This window comes from Rana temporaria, chromosome 1, assembly GCF_905171775.1.
Source record: "Rana temporaria chromosome 1, aRanTem1.1, whole genome shotgun sequence".
NCBI classification, from domain to species: domain Eukaryota; kingdom Metazoa; phylum Chordata; class Amphibia; order Anura; family Ranidae; genus Rana; species Rana temporaria.
In genome coordinates, this window is record NC_053489.1 from 317,507,170 (window position 1) to 317,524,927 (window position 17,758).

The 17,758-nt window shown below is 41.0% G+C and overlaps 1 protein-coding gene across 4 annotated transcripts in view; it reads left to right on the top strand.

Moving 5' to 3' along the window:
* ABCA1 (ATP binding cassette subfamily A member 1) overlaps nt 1-17,758 on the top strand; it is a 149,433-nt gene that overhangs the window by 83,743 nt on the left and 47,932 nt on the right. For all 4 annotated transcript variants that reach the window (XM_040359419.1, XM_040359427.1, XM_040359436.1 and 1 more), the window contains exons 8-13: nt 5,413-5,496; nt 11,248-11,503; nt 12,122-12,261; nt 13,926-14,042; nt 15,832-16,029; nt 17,425-17,630. In XM_040359419.1, the coding sequence (XP_040215353.1) occupies nt 5,413-5,496; nt 11,248-11,503; nt 12,122-12,261; nt 13,926-14,042; nt 15,832-16,029; nt 17,425-17,630 (1,001 nt within the window). The remainder of the gene's footprint in view (nt 1-5,412; nt 5,497-11,247; nt 11,504-12,121; nt 12,262-13,925; nt 14,043-15,831; nt 16,030-17,424; nt 17,631-17,758) is intronic.

Here is a 17,758-nt window from a genome sequence, read left to right on the forward strand (position 1 = left end):
CCGATACCTGTTTTTAACCCCCCCCCCCCCCCCCCCCACACACACACACACACACACACACACACATCACTAGACTAGAGGAGCTGTACATTTTGCTTTCAGGATAAATTGGTGTTTGATATTATATTTAATGGTTGTTTTAATGAGTTGGGATTCATTTATTTGAAGTGAACAGATTCCTTAAAGAGATGTGACTTTGCTGTATCACTATCTTGGTGCTGTCCACATGTAGATAGTGTTGCACAGCAGCAGCATGAGATAGGAAGGCATGGTGAAATGTGCGTAGTGCAGGGACGTCGAGACAAGCAATGAGTATGTAACTAAGGTCACACAGTTTAGCAGTGCTTAGCAATCTGATAAGAAAATAGCTTAGCTCACGTTCTCCTCTGGGCATGCGGGATGCAAGAGTAATATTACCCTCGGTGACAGATCCAGATATGTCAGGGCCAGGTGCATGGCATTATCCCAGCTAGTCATCTTTTAATGGTACCTATCACTGTATTGCTTTTATTTTGATTTTGCTACCCCACTCATTCACGAGCCACCGGATCAAGTAAAATATAAGCAACACAATAATGCTTTAGTCAAAACCACACACAGAAGTGTTGTGTTCTGCTAGACTGTGCGGTTCTGCCAAGAACATTTTCTCCCAAGTCCCAGACATATATCTGAATTCTAGTTATGCGTCAGATTTTGTACCAGTACATTGGACAATAATGACCTACTAACCATTGTTTCAGAAATTACATGCAGTATTGCTTTATAATCTACGATTGTACACTAGCTTTCTCTGTTTTCAAAGTGTTGCACTGGAACTCATTGTAACACACTGTCACGTCTGTATGTAGTTCTGCTTATCAAGTGCAACTTATGCCCCGTACACACGATTGGAATTTCTGATGGAAAAAGTCTGATGGACTTTTTCCATCGGATTTTCCGATCGTGTGTAGCCCCATCTGAGTTTTTTCATCGGAAATCCCAATGAATTCCATCGGACTTTAGATATAGAACATGTTCTATATTTTTCCGATGGAATTCTGTCGGAATTCCCATGTAATTTGGCCGAGCAAAAGCCTGATCGTGTGTACATGGAATTAGGCTCTGTTCAAACTAATGCTGCATACACACTATACAACTTTTGCTGTTCGATTTCCTTTAGATTTACTTTCAGCCTGCCTAAATGCATACACATTGAAAGTGTTTAAGTTTAACCTCATATTATATGGTTTTGGTACATCTAAGGCCTCGTACACACGACAGAACATGTTTGCTGAAACTGGTCCGCGGACCAGTTTCTGCGGACATGTTCGGTCGTCTGTACGGCCGACCGGACCGGATTCCCGGCCGAGCGGACAAGTTTCCAGCAGACGAATGTTTCTTAGCATGCTAAGAAACATGTCCGCTGGAAGCCTGTCCGTCGGACATGTTCGGTCGTCTGTACGACTCACCGGACATGTCTGCTCGGCCGAAAGCCCTCGCATGCATCAAAGTGATTCGACGCATGCGTGGAAGCATTGACTTTCCAGGGTCGCGCACGTCGCCGCGTCATTGTCGCGGTGACGACGCGGCCACGTCACCGCGTATCCTGTCCGCCGGGATTTCGGTTTGATGGTGTGTACAACCATCAGAGCGAAATCTCAGAGCGGACATGTCCGATGAAAACGGTCCGCGGACCGTTTTCATCGGACATGTCACCTCGTCTGTACGAGGCCTAAAAGAAAAAATCTAAAGAAAATTATATTGTGTGTATCCAGCTTTAGGCTATGTTCACACTAGGCCCCACAATAAAACGCAGTGTTTTACTGTGTGGGCTAGTGACAGTGCTGGCTCTGGAAGGGAGCAGTGCAATGTGTGTTTCACTACTTATATTTTTTTACATTTATTTTTTCCTAATTAAAGATTATTTAAAGTGTCATGTGCTAAATTGCACCACAATGCAGGGTAACTTATTGACATGCGTTGTAGTCTGAAAAAAAGCACCCACACTTCTTTTTTGCAATTGCTCTGAATAGGACAGATCATTATTAATAATAAGCTACCCTACACGTGATGCACCTAAACATGCAAAAATTCAAGGGCATTGCCGCACCTCACATTGGTGCATCAGTGATAAAATATATATACAAAAAATACAAAGCATATATGAGACTGATTATGGCATAAAAAGCCACAGAGATCACCAGTCACTTAGCTTTCTTTCTAGCTTTGTTAGGATAAGTGAGATAGGAAGTGCTGTTGCGAATGGCTATTTGAGATAAAGCTTCACAATTACAGGGTAAATTTGAGGACATGTTTGCAGGGTCAGCCTGCTAAATTCACACTACAATTGTCTCTTGTGGACCACTGTCTGCATGAAATAGTGAACTTTTTGCAAAAGACAGAATCAGGCTAGGTTCACACATATGCGACTGCGGTTTGCAGTCTGGAGTCTGGTGTGTTTCTGTTTAGTGGTTCAGATGCAATTCAGCTGAAAATTCTTAGCTGAATTTGCACCCTAACCGGACTCAAAAACACACAGGACCCTTTTCCAAACCGCACTGCGGCCACCCCGCACATGTGCAAAACGGTTTCATTGAACCAGATAGTCGGATTATCAAGCATGTTACCAGCGGCAGTAGCTGCTAGCAATACTCACTCTGTTTTCCCTGCAGGGATGGCTTCCTGTGCCCTCCTGCCGAAAGAACACAATGGCGCTACAGGAGGAATTACCCCATCAACACTGAGGCCTCGTACACACGACCGAGAAACTCAACGGGCAAAACACATAGTTTTGCTCGTCGAGTTCCTTGTTAGGCTGTCATGGATCTCGGCGAGCCAAATTTCTCCATTGCCGTCAAGGAAAAAGAGAACATGTTCTCTTTTTGGCTCGACGAGATCCTTGACAGTTTCCTTATCGAAAAGTGTCCACACGACCGGTTTCCTCGGCAAAAAAAAACAGTTTCTTGCTGGTTTTTGCCGAGAAACTCGGTCGTGTGTACGAGGCCTCACTGTATTGATGGGGTAATTGAGCAATTTTCTTTCTTGCAAGCCATGGTTACAGAAAAGAAAATTGCATCATCTATGGCCTGCCTTAGGCTGATATCAGACTGGGCAGTTCTTCTGATTTGGACAAATCACCAGCAGCAGGATCGATACAGTGGCTTCCTGTCTGTCCCTGTGGAATTGTTCCCTCTGTAGCCAGATGCAGCAAGATGATGATATCCGCTGGTCCAACGTTACTGAATCTCAATCACTAGGGATAGGAGTAACATCTCTGCCTCGGCTACAGAGGGAGCGATTCTACAGGCACAGATAGGCAGCCTCCTAGAAATCCTGCTGCCTTGTGATTTCAACAAATTGGCAGTGGCAGGATCGCTAGTGGTAGAGTCGCCTGTCTGACATCAGCCTACTGTATGCTCTTCAGTTCATAAATGACAAGCTCCTCAGATGTTCTTTTTTTATATTTTTTATATATATATATATATATATATATATATATATATATATATATATATATATATATAATTATTCTTATTAGAGACTGACAATAGCAGAAAAGCACAATGCACGATTCCTTATTCATTACACCTAAAACCTTTCCAGAGCCCACAAGCCATCTATTAGCTCTGCAAACATGGTAAACCATAGATGTGTACCTCCACTTACAGTGTGCGCTTTGGTTTGTATGTGAACTGGGATGTGAAGCATTCTTTGACACATTATCCAGAGTTCAGTGTGAGGACTTCCAAGAATCTATTAAGTCACTGTGCTCCAGTTCAGTCAGTATCATGAGAAAGTGCCATTGTTCTTCTTTCAGTGTAATGGCTATTGAATAATTGCATGGTTCTTATGAAAACTGGTCAAACCCAGCGTGATTCTTACCATAGCTGACTATTCACAGTAATCTTGTGATTTAGTTCTGACCTTAGAGTTCCACCATTACATTATTTATGTACGGACAACAATGAACCAAGACAACAAAAGGTTTTATTACATCAAAAAGTGGGCTTTCATTCACTCAGTTTCTTCAATTTATATGTGCATCCATAAAATAATTTGTTACTTTAAAATTAAACCCTTCAGTACTTTTAGCAGCTGATATAATCACTTAGTGATGCAGCTTTGTTTATCTTTTAATCCGTGCCTTGTTTAAGCTGGTTCCGTGATCACTGCCCCAGATTTCTTGTATCATGATGGGGGACTTCTTTCTCTTGCAGCATTGTGTGGAGGGACTAGTCAATATTTGGTATGACAAGATACTCCCCTGCTGCACCATCCTACTCCCCCCATCTTTAAGCTAACAGACTGTCTGGAGACTGCACTGTCCACTGTAACTCCTTCTGGAAGTAGTGAAAGTGCAGAAGCCAGCAGCATTACACGTTGTACATTGCAGGGGTAAAAATATTAACAAATAGTTTACTGTTGAACCCCTCTCCCACTGAGCTTCTAACCCACATTATATATAATATTCTTTCAACAGTTTGCAATAAATGATTACACTTTGTACTCCAATTAAAAAGTTGATGTAAAGTATATCTAAAGCCATTTTGGTTCTTTTTAAATGGAGTAAGGACTGAGGCCTCGAACACACGACCGAGTTTCTCGGCAAAAACCAGCAAGAAACGTGCTGTTTTGTTTTTTTTTTGCCGAGGAAACCGGTCGTGTGTACATTTTTCAACGAGGAAGCTGTCGAGGAACTCGACGAGCCAAAAAGAGAGTATGTTCTCTTTTTCCTCGACGGGAATGAAGAAAATTGTCTCGTCGAGTTCCTCGACAGCCTAACAAGGAACTCGACGAGCAAAACGATGTGTTTCGCCCGTCGTGTGTACGAGGCCTGACTTAGATAGTGGACACAGGAAAAATTCTCCAATTGGAATATGTCCCCTCTTTTTCTCGTGACAGGGCAAAATATTGTATTTTCACAAATTTTTAGTGACCATTGTCACCAATCAGATAGAAAGCAGAGTTCCCTGAAGGGGACAAAGTTACCAATAAAAAACAGACTGAGGACGTAACTCCTCATTACTCTTACCAGAATGAGAAAATATATTTTGGTTTTAGATATGCTTTAAAGCAAGGGTCTGAAACTGGTGGCCCTCCAGCTGTTGCAAAACTACAAGTCCCATGAAGCATTGCAAGGCTAACAACTGCAAACATGACTCCCATATTCAGAGGCATGATGGGACTTGTAGTTTTGCAACAGATGGAGGGCCGCCAGTTTCAGACCCCTGCTTTAAAGACAAGATTTATGATCAGAAAACATAATGCTGTGCATAGCAAACAAAGTGATGTGTATGGTATAGTCTCCTTTAAAATGTAAGGTGGGTCTCACAACTTGTGGGTACTATAGAATAACATTTTGTGATGAAAACCATTTTATTTTTGGAAAAATTAGTAACCAGTGGTTTCTTCTTTTCATTCTGCTAATTATAGAAAGAAATGTCTTCAAACTCTTTCCCTGTCCTGAGAGAGGTTACAGATAACATGCTGCACAGCCTGGGTCAGCTCGCCAAAGAAGTAAGTATAGGGTGGCGACTTGTCAGAGCTTGAGGGTATTTTACAGCGACTGTGTCATCATTCATTATCCCAACCACAAACAACCAGCTTCCAATCGTTGCAGAACAGTTGTTTAAATTGTGCACTATATATCTGCCGTGGGCCATGACCAAGTGGAGAATGTTTGTGCTATTTTCACTCTTGTAGGCCTGTATTTATGTAACTTTGGTTGATAAAAACTGCATAGCTTTTCAGTCACCAGCAACTGCTAGTTTTCTGCTGCTTTATTGTTAGAATTTAGCACCTTTAAATTCACAAAAATCGGGGAAATAAAATGTTATAAAGAATCCTGAAAAATATAGTCTGAGATAAAAAAAAAAGAAACCTGTACTAAAAGAATATGTAGGGTGTCATTGCTGACCATGTGTAGCCCCATCGGAGAAATTCTGATGAATTCCATCGGAGTTTAAATATAGAACATGTTCTATTTTACTTCGATGGAATTCGTCGGAATTCTGATGAGCTTTTGGTTGGGCAAAAGCCTGATTGTGTGTACGCGGCATTACTTCTCTCTTATTTTTCCAATCTGCATTGTTGTTCCAGGTCACTCATTTAAAAATTAATGAGACCTGGTTCACACTAGTGAGATATGAGATGTGATTTGAGTCAAACTGAATTTCATGGCAATCAAAATCTCACATTGTTTCCAAAGGTGTCCATTCACATCAATCCATTGTTAAATATGCAAATTACATTCATGTTGCATCACATAATTGCACTAAAAGTCTGCTCAAAGTCTGATCTCAGCAGTGGGAGTCTAGGGCTCCATTCAAACTTGTACGACTCCAAAATTGCGCTGACTTTGGAGTACAACTTTGACGCAACTTTGATTTGGGTGCAAATTGGATATGGCTTTGATCAGTGATAATGGACAATTGTTGCATTGTATAACATTCAGGTACGACTTTCATGCAACTTTTGAGGGTTAACATTGAAGTCTATGGCCCTCAAGTTGCTTGAAAGTCGGACCATGAACTACCTTGAAGTTGCTGCAACTTTAAGCTGCACATATATATTGTTATCATTGGAGAACATGGGAAACTACTTGTCATGCAACTTTGAAGTTGCATGACAAGTCGCACAAGTGTGAATGGAGCCTAAATGTAGAGACCACTACATAACTAGTGTTCTTTTATCAGCAATGACAGCCCCTATATTTTAGGTGTCTTAGGCCAACTTCCCACCTATGCATTGCAGTAACGTATGTTTTTACATGCTCTATCCTGATTCATGTACTGTAGTGCTATTTCTTTTGAGCAGCACCCAATCACACCAAGTCAACACACCCAATGCACTTGTGCTGCAGCACACTACAACCTATGCTTATTCACTGATGTGTGTTTTCATTGACATTGTGACAAAATGGCGCAGATCATATTTCAGGACTGCCTTAGTACACCTTAATGGAATGGCAAGGCTTGAAGGGAACCCTAACATTTATTCTCAAATATTTTCTTTGCTTGAGGGCAATCCACAGAATCAAAGGCTTGGGGTTTATTTTTAAAGAAGAACCATCATTACACATATTTTGTTTTTATCATTATACGTTGTTTTTTTAACTCCCTAGGGGGACATATTGCATATAGGACTTTACCACATTCAAATCCATCCCTTTATTTTTAAGCAGTCTTCCCGGACAGGTTATCCCCATCCAATAATGCTGCTAAAGAGGACATGGATTTGTGATTAATAGTAGCACAGATCACACAGCTGTTCTCTGTATATCCGTGTGTTTATCAGTGATACTTTAATGCCCTGTACACACGATCGGTCCATCCGATGAAAACAGTCTGATGGATTTTTCCATCAGTTATCCGATGAAGCTGACTGATGATCAGTCGTGCCTACACACCATCGGTAAAAAAAACGATCATGTCAGAACGCGGTGACGTAAAACACAACAACGTGCTGAGAAAAATGAAGTTCAATGCTTCCGAGCATGCGTCAACTTGATTCTGAGCATGCATTGATTTTTAACCAATGGACGTCCCCACAGACGATCATTTTTTTCTATCGGTTAGTTAACCATCCGATAATTTTAAAACAAGTTCCTAGTTTTTTAACCGATGGGGCCCACACACGATCGGTTAGTCTGATGAAAACGATCCATTAGACTGACCAATAGATCACAGAACACTGTAGCACTGTTTGAGGTTTCAGTTTTATGAATTAACAATCAGCAATCTTGGGCTGTGTTACAAACGGCACTGACTCAACATCACTGATCGCCCATTCATAAATAGTGAAAGTTTATCCATCGCCTGGGCTGTAGCTCCAATAGGCATACAGAGCATAGAAACCAATCAGATTCCAAGTTTTATTGTCAAAGCTTAATTGAACAAGCTGCAGTTAGAAGCTGATTAGCTACCATGCAATTTTAGTAAATCAACCCTACAGCTCTGAGAGATCTATCACTGGTATGAATGAACAACCAGCACTGCTTGTCCATTCATAATAGTAAAAGATCATTCAGAATGCAGGAAGTAAGCAAAATCTTCTCTTTTGGGTTTACAGACCACAGCAAGAATTTGAGAGAGATGCTATCCATTCCCGAATTTATCCAAATGCCAACATAAAGTTTTGTCTAGAACGCATTTTTTAGGCCAACAACATTAGATACATAGTTATTGAAAAAACTTGAAAGGCTGATTGCACATTATAATATATGTAGTAGTAAAGGAGCAACTCTAACCCTTTCAGTGCTGGCCCTCATTTATAAAAGCTAGAGTGACATAGGCATTGTTGTTCTCCCCCTACAGGCCCTCCTTTACTGCACAATCATAATATGGATGGTTGGGAATAGAACATGGGAGTTAACGCACAGGGAGAGAGTTTGTAGTAAAGTGCAGTTTGTACAAACGGCCATATATATGTGTAATCGCAGCAGCTAAATTGTTCAATACAGTTAAGTGTAACAAGTTAAAGCGGAGGTTCACCCTAAAAACATGTATATACCATTACATTCAGCATACATCCGACATGTACAGTATGCTGTTTTTTTTGTTTTTTTTTCGTTGTACATACCGTATTATTGTTCTTTTCCACCCGGCTTCCGGGTTCTCACTCCCGCAAGAGTAGGCGTTCCTATGCAGTGGCGCAATGTCACCTGATTGACGTGCTTTATAAAAACGTCCCCCCGGCGGATAAGGCGCGTCACGAGTTTCCGAAAATAGCCGAACTGGGAGTCGGCTCTATACAGTGCCTGCGCACAGAATAGGAACCGTGTAGAGCTGACTGTGCAGGTGCCATATAGAGCCGACTCCCAGTTCGGCTATTTTCGGAAACTCGTGACGCGAATTATCCGCCGGGGGGAAGTTTTTATAAAGCACGTCAATCATCTGGGCTAAGTCCCAGGTGACATTGTGCCGCTGTATAGGAACACCTACTCCTGCGGGAGTGAGAACCCGGAAGCCAGGTGGAAAAGAACAATAATACGGTATGTACAGCGGAAAAAAACAAAAAAACAGCATACTGTACATGTTGGAAGTATGCTGAATGTAATGGTATATACATGTTTTTAGGGTGAACCTCCGCTTTAAATAAAACCCCTAAATCTCAGACTAGCAGAAACTTGTCTAATGGGAGCTGTGTACAGCTGATGCCTGTGGTAGGCAGCCCCCAGGTCTGGGCAAGGAGTATAAAAACGATGGACAAAGCTTGTATTTCTCATCTTGCTGATGTGGCTAAATGAGACTTTCGTAAAACAAAGTTGGCAGCAGTCCCAGGGTGGGCGTCACAAACATTCCCATGCTCTGGAGGAAACTTCAGTCTTTTCATTGTACAGAACAGTCTGTGCTGTTTGCGCCTTACTCCTCTCTTTCTCAATGTTTACTGAACTGACCCCACGCTCATTGTTCTCTTACTGGAATTTGAATGTCAAAACATGCACTGTAACAGCTTAACTGACTGGTAGCAAAGATCTAATTTATTTCATTTACAACAATTTTGTAAATGTTTTGGCACATTTTAGTTGCTTTTAGAACATGGATATTTTAATAATGTCTGTCTTTGCAGGCTAAGGAGAAGGCACCTATACATAAGAAGGATTCTTTGTCTTCTATGTACAAAGCAGGAAGCTTCTCCTTATCCTCCATATCCTGGATGACTGGAAGTCAGCTCTATGAATTATAATCGCCTATCCTTGCATACGAAATGCATCCAAGTTTTTATTAGAGCCACTTACACTTTTATTTATAGTAGGTGTGGGGGGGTTTGTTTAACCTCCCTGGCGGTATGATTCTTTCAGAAAAAACATGCTGAAAGCGGTACCATTATTTGCAAGGAAATTTGGCGTTTTATATTGTAGGCCTGTAATTTTTAGAAATAACTCACTTAAATCTGTCCAAACAAGAGTCTAATAGGCATCCCGGGTATGACATTTTTTTAAAAACAAAATTATAAATTATAATATAATAAATAATTATAAATAATTATAACAAATAATAATATAATTATAATAAAAATTATTCAATAATGTAATCAAATCAAAATCACTGAAATTTGCAGTTGCAGAATTGTTGCTGTCATTTTTTTTTATGACGAATTTCCCCACAAATCGCTATCGCACAATTCTGCAAGTGATTATAATTTATTATCGCTGTTTTCTAGCTGCTCTAAAACCATTTTTGACATAAAGGGACACTTTTGGTTGCTATGGACAATCTACAGCTTGCAGGCAGAAAGAACAGTTTTTATTATATAAAAGAACATGTAGGGCACTGGGCAGACCACTAGGGACAAGGGGGTGTGTATTTTTTACATACAGTACTGTAATCTATAAGATTACAGTATACTGTATGTAATGTGTTTGTTTACGTTTTTGAATTTGGCGCCGTTCTCCGCTCCCGTGCGTCGTAACATCGCAGGGAACGGAGATCGGCGGCACAGGAGGACGCTGTGTGAATCGAGCGAGGTCCCGCTCGCTCACACAGCGCGGTGGCATCGCTGGATCCATGGACAAGGTAAGTAAACAAAGTCTGTGGATCCAGTGAGGCGAGCCCGAGTCTGACTCTGGGTTACCGCTCGCAGCATGAAAATCTAACCCCAAGTCAGACTCGGGAATACCGCCAGGGGGGTTAAGAGATGCTCTATACTTAGTACTTTGGACTGGACCCAAGTAGTCTACAACATGATGTAGTATAATAAGGTCTGTGGAGGTTTTACTGATCCTCCTTCATGGAGAGACCAACATGTTGCTGCTTGTATGCAATGTTACGGTGATGACAACAATGTGATATCGCAGTTCTGTAGTACCTTCGTAATATCGGCAGGGTGTGTGAAGCTGGCCATACAGGAATTTTTCAGCTGGTTACTGATGGGTGAAATTTGCTTAGTAGGTGGCCATGTCGGCACCCTCTAACCTGACATCCTTCTATTAAAGACCGAAGGACCTGGGGTAAAAGTTGCTGGACGTACAGCAGCGGCATTCAAATAGATGCAACCACCATACAGGTATTTTGACAGCCACTATCGCCGGCTGTCTGAATACAATAGTGGCACTGTATATTTATCCATCCATGCTATATAGTGTCATTGTCATTCAGCCTGTATGAAATGTATCAGTATATTACCAGCTTAAGACCAGAAATAGCCTTCTGTGTACTAGCCCTTTGCCTTACTAGTTTGCAGAACTTTGCATTGGGAGGCTTGTGCATTGTCACACTTTAACTTACCTGATTCAGAGCCTGACCGAAAGCTTTTTGATCTATTCAGGTTATAACTATGAAGAGCTGGGCAGAAATGAGGCAGGAAGTCATGTTCCTTACTAGTGGGAACTCCACATCTTCACCAACCTCATTATATCAAGCGGTATCACGTATTGTGTGTGGCCATCCTGAGGGAGGTGGATTGAAGATCAAGTCCCTCAACTGGTATGAAGACAATAACTACAAGGCACTCTTTGGAGCCACTGAAGGTGGAGAAAATGGCACAGAGGAAGACTCTGGTTCTGCCTATGACAATTCTACAAGTATGTACATTTCTATTAATCAACAGTTCTAGAATCTTTCACTTTATTCTGCATTATTGGCTGTTTTAGAGGAGAATAGAGATTGTGAACTAAATATTTTTTTATATAATGATATCAGTGCTTTCATGACCGTGAGGATATTGTGAGGGGATAATTTGGTAGCAGCTATTGCCATATTGAATTATTAGTTCTGCTGGTCACCATTTTATAATGCATTGATGGGTTGTGCTCTTTGTCCCTTCTGGGAAAACGTGCTGCAATATGTATGCTTTTATACAGTATCTTATAATACAATCAATGAATTAACAATGCTGTATTAAACTTTTTTAGAGTGGCCTTTTATTGTCGAATTTGAATTATTGCAGCGGCTCAACTTCGCAATAGAATTCGCAGCAGTGTGAACCTAGCCTTAGACAGAATTATGAACAATATTTGAGAGAAATAGGCCTTTTGTGTACATTCGTAGATCTTTGAGTTCAGCTCATGATAAATAGGGGCAAATACAAAAGTGTTGCGTTTATAATTTTGCTCAGTGTGTGTGTGTGTGTATGTATATATATATATATATATATAGATATATATTAGTCTATTGCACTAAATTGTTATTTCTTCCTTTAGCACCTTATTGTAATGATCTGATGATGACACTGGAGTCCAGCCCACTTTACAGAATGATCTGGAGAGCACTAAAACCCCTACTTGTCGGCAAAATCCTATATACGCCAAACACTCCAGCCACGCGCCTGTTAATGTCAGAGGTAAGAAGCTCAGAAACTGTTTTAGTTACTGTTACTAGTGTGCAAAAATAATATGATACTCAAGTATCTGATAGGAACTAGTGGTTCTTTATCTTTGCCTGTCTCTTTCCATGATGTGGCAAGCCAAAGCGTTTTCCTCGGGTGCCCAGCAGCCCTTTTTTGCACCACTTAGTGAATAAAACATACAGAATACCAATGGTGTATTCTCATATACTGAGCACTGTGTTTACATTTTCAGCACATGGAGCTTTAGAACAATGTTTGCATCCTGTGAGGTGATCTCTCTGCTATATACTTGTGTGCAATGTATATTTGTGTTAGAAATCACATGGACATGCTGTCATGCAATGACTTACTTAGTTGTTTGATAACAACTTCCAGTTTATTTTTTAACCCTTTACATGCTCCTCCTTCTGTTTACCAAAAATTGATTGCATACTTAGGGCTCATGCGCATTGGCCATGTGAATTTCTCCTCTGAATGCCTCTTACTCCTTGTAGGAAAAGGCAGCTTAAAAAAAAACATGCCTAAAGCTGTGTATTGCACACGCATTTAGGCAAATCAAGAGATTAAGGGCCAAATCTTCAAAGGAGATACGCAGGCGGAACTGCTGTTCAGCCTGCGTATCCCTGTGGCTATCTTTGGAAACGATCCTCAGAAGGATTTTTCCAAAGATAGTCAGAAGATCCGACATCTGTAAGACACTTACACTGTCGGATCTTAGGATGCAGTACCGCATCCGCCGCTGGGGGCATTTCGAGTCGAAATGCTGGCTAGCGTATGCAAATGAGTACTTAGGCAGATCCACAAAGCTTTTAAGCTTTGTGTTTTCTGCGTAAGTTACGATTTGCACGCGTTAAATTAGGGCTGGTTTTACAATGTGTAAAGTTAGTACACCATGTAAAACCAGACCTTTTTTTCGATCGCCGCGATTTTTTTTTAAATTTGAATTTTTTTTCCCGGCGCGTATTTTTTTTTTCACCCGTCGTAACTTTATTGTCCCGTCGCAATCCACAAAGCCCGGCGTAAATTACGTTTGCGCGCTGCACGTCGGGAAAAATGACGTCACGCATGCGCAGTACGTCCGGCGCGGGAGCGCGCCTCATTTGAATAGGAATCGCCCCCTCGAGGAGACGACCGCCTTGCGACGGAGGCACTTAGGTTACACGGCGTGTAATTTCTAGGTAAGTGCTTTGTGGATCGGGCACTTAGGTAGAAATTTAACGCCTGTGTAACTTAACTGCTGAAAGTTAAGTTAGGCAGCGTTTTTGAGAATTTGGCCCACTGTTCCCAGGAGAGAGCGAGGAAAAGTGACGCAACGCTTCACTTCCCGATTCCCTAACCGAGGATGGCGACGGGTGCAGCCGAGGGACGAGCGATTGCTCGTCCTTGGCTGACAACATCGTGGGCGCGCTGGACAGGTAAGTGTCCATTTTTAAAAGTCAGCAGCTGCAGTATTTGCGGGGGTTAAGAGGCTCTGTTCAGAAGAGCTTACAATCTACAATATTTTATATGAATTTTGCCGCTTACTATGTTTACCACATTCTGTTTGTGTTGATCTTATAATAGCAATACAATGGGTTTGGTTCTATGATAGCAATATGATTATTACATGATATTACCAAACACTTAAATTTTTTTTTTTTACTATGGCTTTATTTCAGGTCAACAAAACTTTCCAAGAGTTGAGCGTGTTTCAGGATCTTGGAGCAATGTGGGAAGAAGTTCGGCCACTGATTAAAACATTTATAGAAAGCAGCAAGGAAATGGATCTTATTAGGGTAAGTTCATCATTAATGAACCTTCACTGGTATTAATTGTATTGGAATCATACAAAGAATGCTTGGATTTTTAATAATAGTATCTGTCTTTCATTATCCAAGACACACAATAAAAGTTTTTTGTAGGTAGTGTGCAGAAAGCATTCTGGTGTTTTTGGGTGTTTTTGAGAAACGGTAGAAAAATCTTTATTTAACCACTTAAGCCCCGGACCAATATGCAGCCTAAAGACCCAAGGTGGTTTTACAGTTCGGGACTGCGTCGCTTTAACAGACAATTGCGCGGTCGTGCGACGTGGCTCCCAAACAAAATTGGCGTCCTTTTTTCCCCACAAATAGAGCTTTCTTTTGGTGGTATTTGATCACATCTGCGGTTTTTAGTTTTTGCGCTATAAACAAAAATAGAGCGACAATTTTGAAAAAAAAGCAATATTTTTTACTTTTTGCTGTAATAAATATCCCCCAAAAACATATATAAAAACATTTTTTTTCCTCAGTTTAGGCCGATACGTATTCTTCTACCTATTTTTAGTAAAAAAAATCGCAATAAGCGTTTATCGATTGGTTTGCGCAAAATTTATAGTGTTTACAAAATAGGGGATAGTTTTATTGCATTTTTATTTTTTATTTTTTTTTTACTACTAATGGCGGCGATCAGCAATTTTTTTCGTGACTGCGACATTATGGCGGACACTTCGGACAATTTTGACACATTTTTGGGACCATTGTCATTTTCACAGCAAAAAATGCATTTAAATTGCATTCTTTATTGTGAAAATGACAGTTGCAGTTTGGGAGTTAACCACAGGTGGCGCTGTAGGAGTTAGGGTGCACCTAGTATGTGTTTACAACTGTTTGGGGGTGTGGCTGTAGGAATGACGTCATCGATCGTGTCTTCCCTATAAAGGGAATGACGCGATCGATGCGCCGCCATAGTGAAGGACGGGGAAGCCGTGTTTACACACGGCTCTCCTCGTTCTTCAGCTCCGGGGAGCGATCGCGACGGAGCGGCTATAAACAAATAGCCGCGCCGTGGTCCCGGATCGCTCCCCGAGCGGACCCGACCTCCGCATGTAGCGGGGGGGGTCCCGATCGGACCCCCCACCCGCTAATAGGCGAGGACGTACGTGTACGCCCATGTGCCTGTACGTGCCATATTGTGGACGTATATGTACATGCGGGGGTCGGGAAGTGGTTAAAGCAATGTGCTAATAGGACTAAGCATATTTATTGCAAGGTAATAGAAACATGCTATTACAGTCTATACGTTCTAATTACAGTAAATATTAGTCTATACATTCTAATTACAGTAAATATAAAGAACTGGATTATTAAATGGATATTACAACTTTCATTTAGAAGATCTGGATTAACATTTTCATGATAATGAATGATAAAAAGCTCTAGGTATACAGTACTCCTGGAAGTATTGAATACTGAAGGTTTTTCTTCAAGAGAGTAAAGATCAGTGCCGATTCAAGTGAGAGTTCCCCACCAGAGTTTTGGCTGACTTCAAGGGCCAGCTCTCTGTAATCATGCTAAATATGTACCAAATAATGTATTCTGTAGCTCTATATAGAAATCTCTAGACATTCAAACTCTACATCGAATGAATGGCTAAATATCAGCCTACTTGGTATGGCCTTTTCGAGGCTAAGGATCATCCTATTCTCTAAACCTTATAGTAAAATTGAACTTGTCAGATATAAAGTTACATTAGTAGATGGTAATTTAACTATCCTGTATGCCATGAAAATAACAGTAATTAACAATAAACAAAACTTGCTTTCAGACTCTGTTGACCAATAAAGGGAGCAAACAGTTCCTAGATCGCCAACTTAATTCTACAGGCTGGACATCAGCAGACATCTCAAGGTTTTTAGCCAAAGACGTATTTGAAGCACGGGATGGGAGTGGAACCTTTTACACTTGGAGAGAAGCTCTTAATGAGACAGACCGTGTTGTATTGACCATGTCACGATTCATGGAGGTTAGTTGATGGCGTCGCACATAATCATTCATTCTACCTTTCATGCTTTCTAATGTCTTGAAAGACTTATTTTTCCTTAATAATCTGAGTTTTTAGGGTACTTAGTATACTATGTATTAGAGATAGCAATCCACCCTTGGAAAAAAGTCCACTTATAAATGCAAACATAGATGCACAACCCTGGGCAGTGTGTTGTGGGCCAGCTAGCAGCGTCCGAACAACTCATGACGTCATCAGACAAATCTTTATTAGTCTTGTTTTGTTTTTTCAATAACAAGCATGTTATACTTACCTGCTCTGTGCAGTGGTTTTGCCCTCTTCTCTGGTCCCACACTGGTGCTCTTGGCTCTTCCCTCCTGCCGGTTGCCCCCACAGCAAACCCTTTTCTTTTTGGGGCACCCAAGCAGGCACGCTCCTGACCTGTGGCACTGTGTGTCTATTCACACATGGAGTCATGGCTCAGCCCCGCCCCCTTCGTCTCCTGATTGGCTCACTGGCTGCGATTGACAGCAGCGGGAGCGAAGGTCTCCTGCTGCTGCCAAAAGCCAATTGGGAGTGTGAGTTCCTGGAAAGGCAAGGCTCTTGTGAACATCGCTAGATCGAGAGGGGGCTCAGGTAAGTATGGGGGGCGCTCCTGCACACAGAAGGTATTTTACCTTTATGCATAGAATGCATGAAGGTAAAAAAACCTTGTGCCTTTGCAACCACTTTAATAAAGAGAACATTCAGTGCTTGAATAGCATCCTTGTTTGCCCCTCTCCTGCCCCTTACCATCAGCACTGGGGTTTCATTAGCTTTGTGAGGGAAAATTGAGGCAGAAGAGAAATGTTGGGATACTAGCCTATACCAATGTGCAAAGGTGTATGTTGTGCAGAGTTTTTAAATGGCGTCTTAAATCGAGAAAGGTTTAGAACAGGAATAGGCAACCTGTGGCGCTCCAGCTGTTGTGGATCTACATTTCCCATGAAGCATTGCAAGGTTGGCAGTTACAATTACTCCCAGAGGCATGATGGGACTTGTAGTTCTGCAACAGCTGGAGTGCCACTGCTTTAGACAACTTGTAAAAGATAAAGACATCTGATATCTATAGGTATCACTACAATTGGTGGTTTATTGCTTTTATCTTTATTTACATGTAACACAAACATAATTTTATTGTTTGATTTCTTGATTAACTGGTGTTTTATTGCAATCATGATTGATTTTATACAGGATTTATATTAGCGCCAACAGTTTGCGCAGCACATTACAGCATGAAGGCAGACAGTACAGTTACAATACAATTTTTAATACAGGATCACATATATTTTCAATGCAAATGCATTAGGTAATATGCCTTGCAATCGCTCATAAAAGAATACAAGGTAATTTTTTTTTAACAACTTTCCTTTTCAGTGTGTCAACCTGGACAAGTTAGAACCAGTGGATACAGAGGAAAAGCTTATTGATAAATCCGCGGAACTTCTAAATGAGAGAAAGTTCTGGGCAGGTGTAGTCTTTGTGGACCTTCCAGAAAATGACACAGTGTTGCCTCAACACATAAAGTATAAAATACGCATGGATATAGACAATGTGGAAAGAACCAATAAAATTAAGGATGGGTGAGCATACCTAAGCTTTTTATTTTTTATTTTTTATGTTATTGATCTCTGCTCTACACTGTATAATCTCACAGGTCCAGAGTTCACAGGAGAGATGATTTCAATATCTTGCTACTAGTTCTTTACCA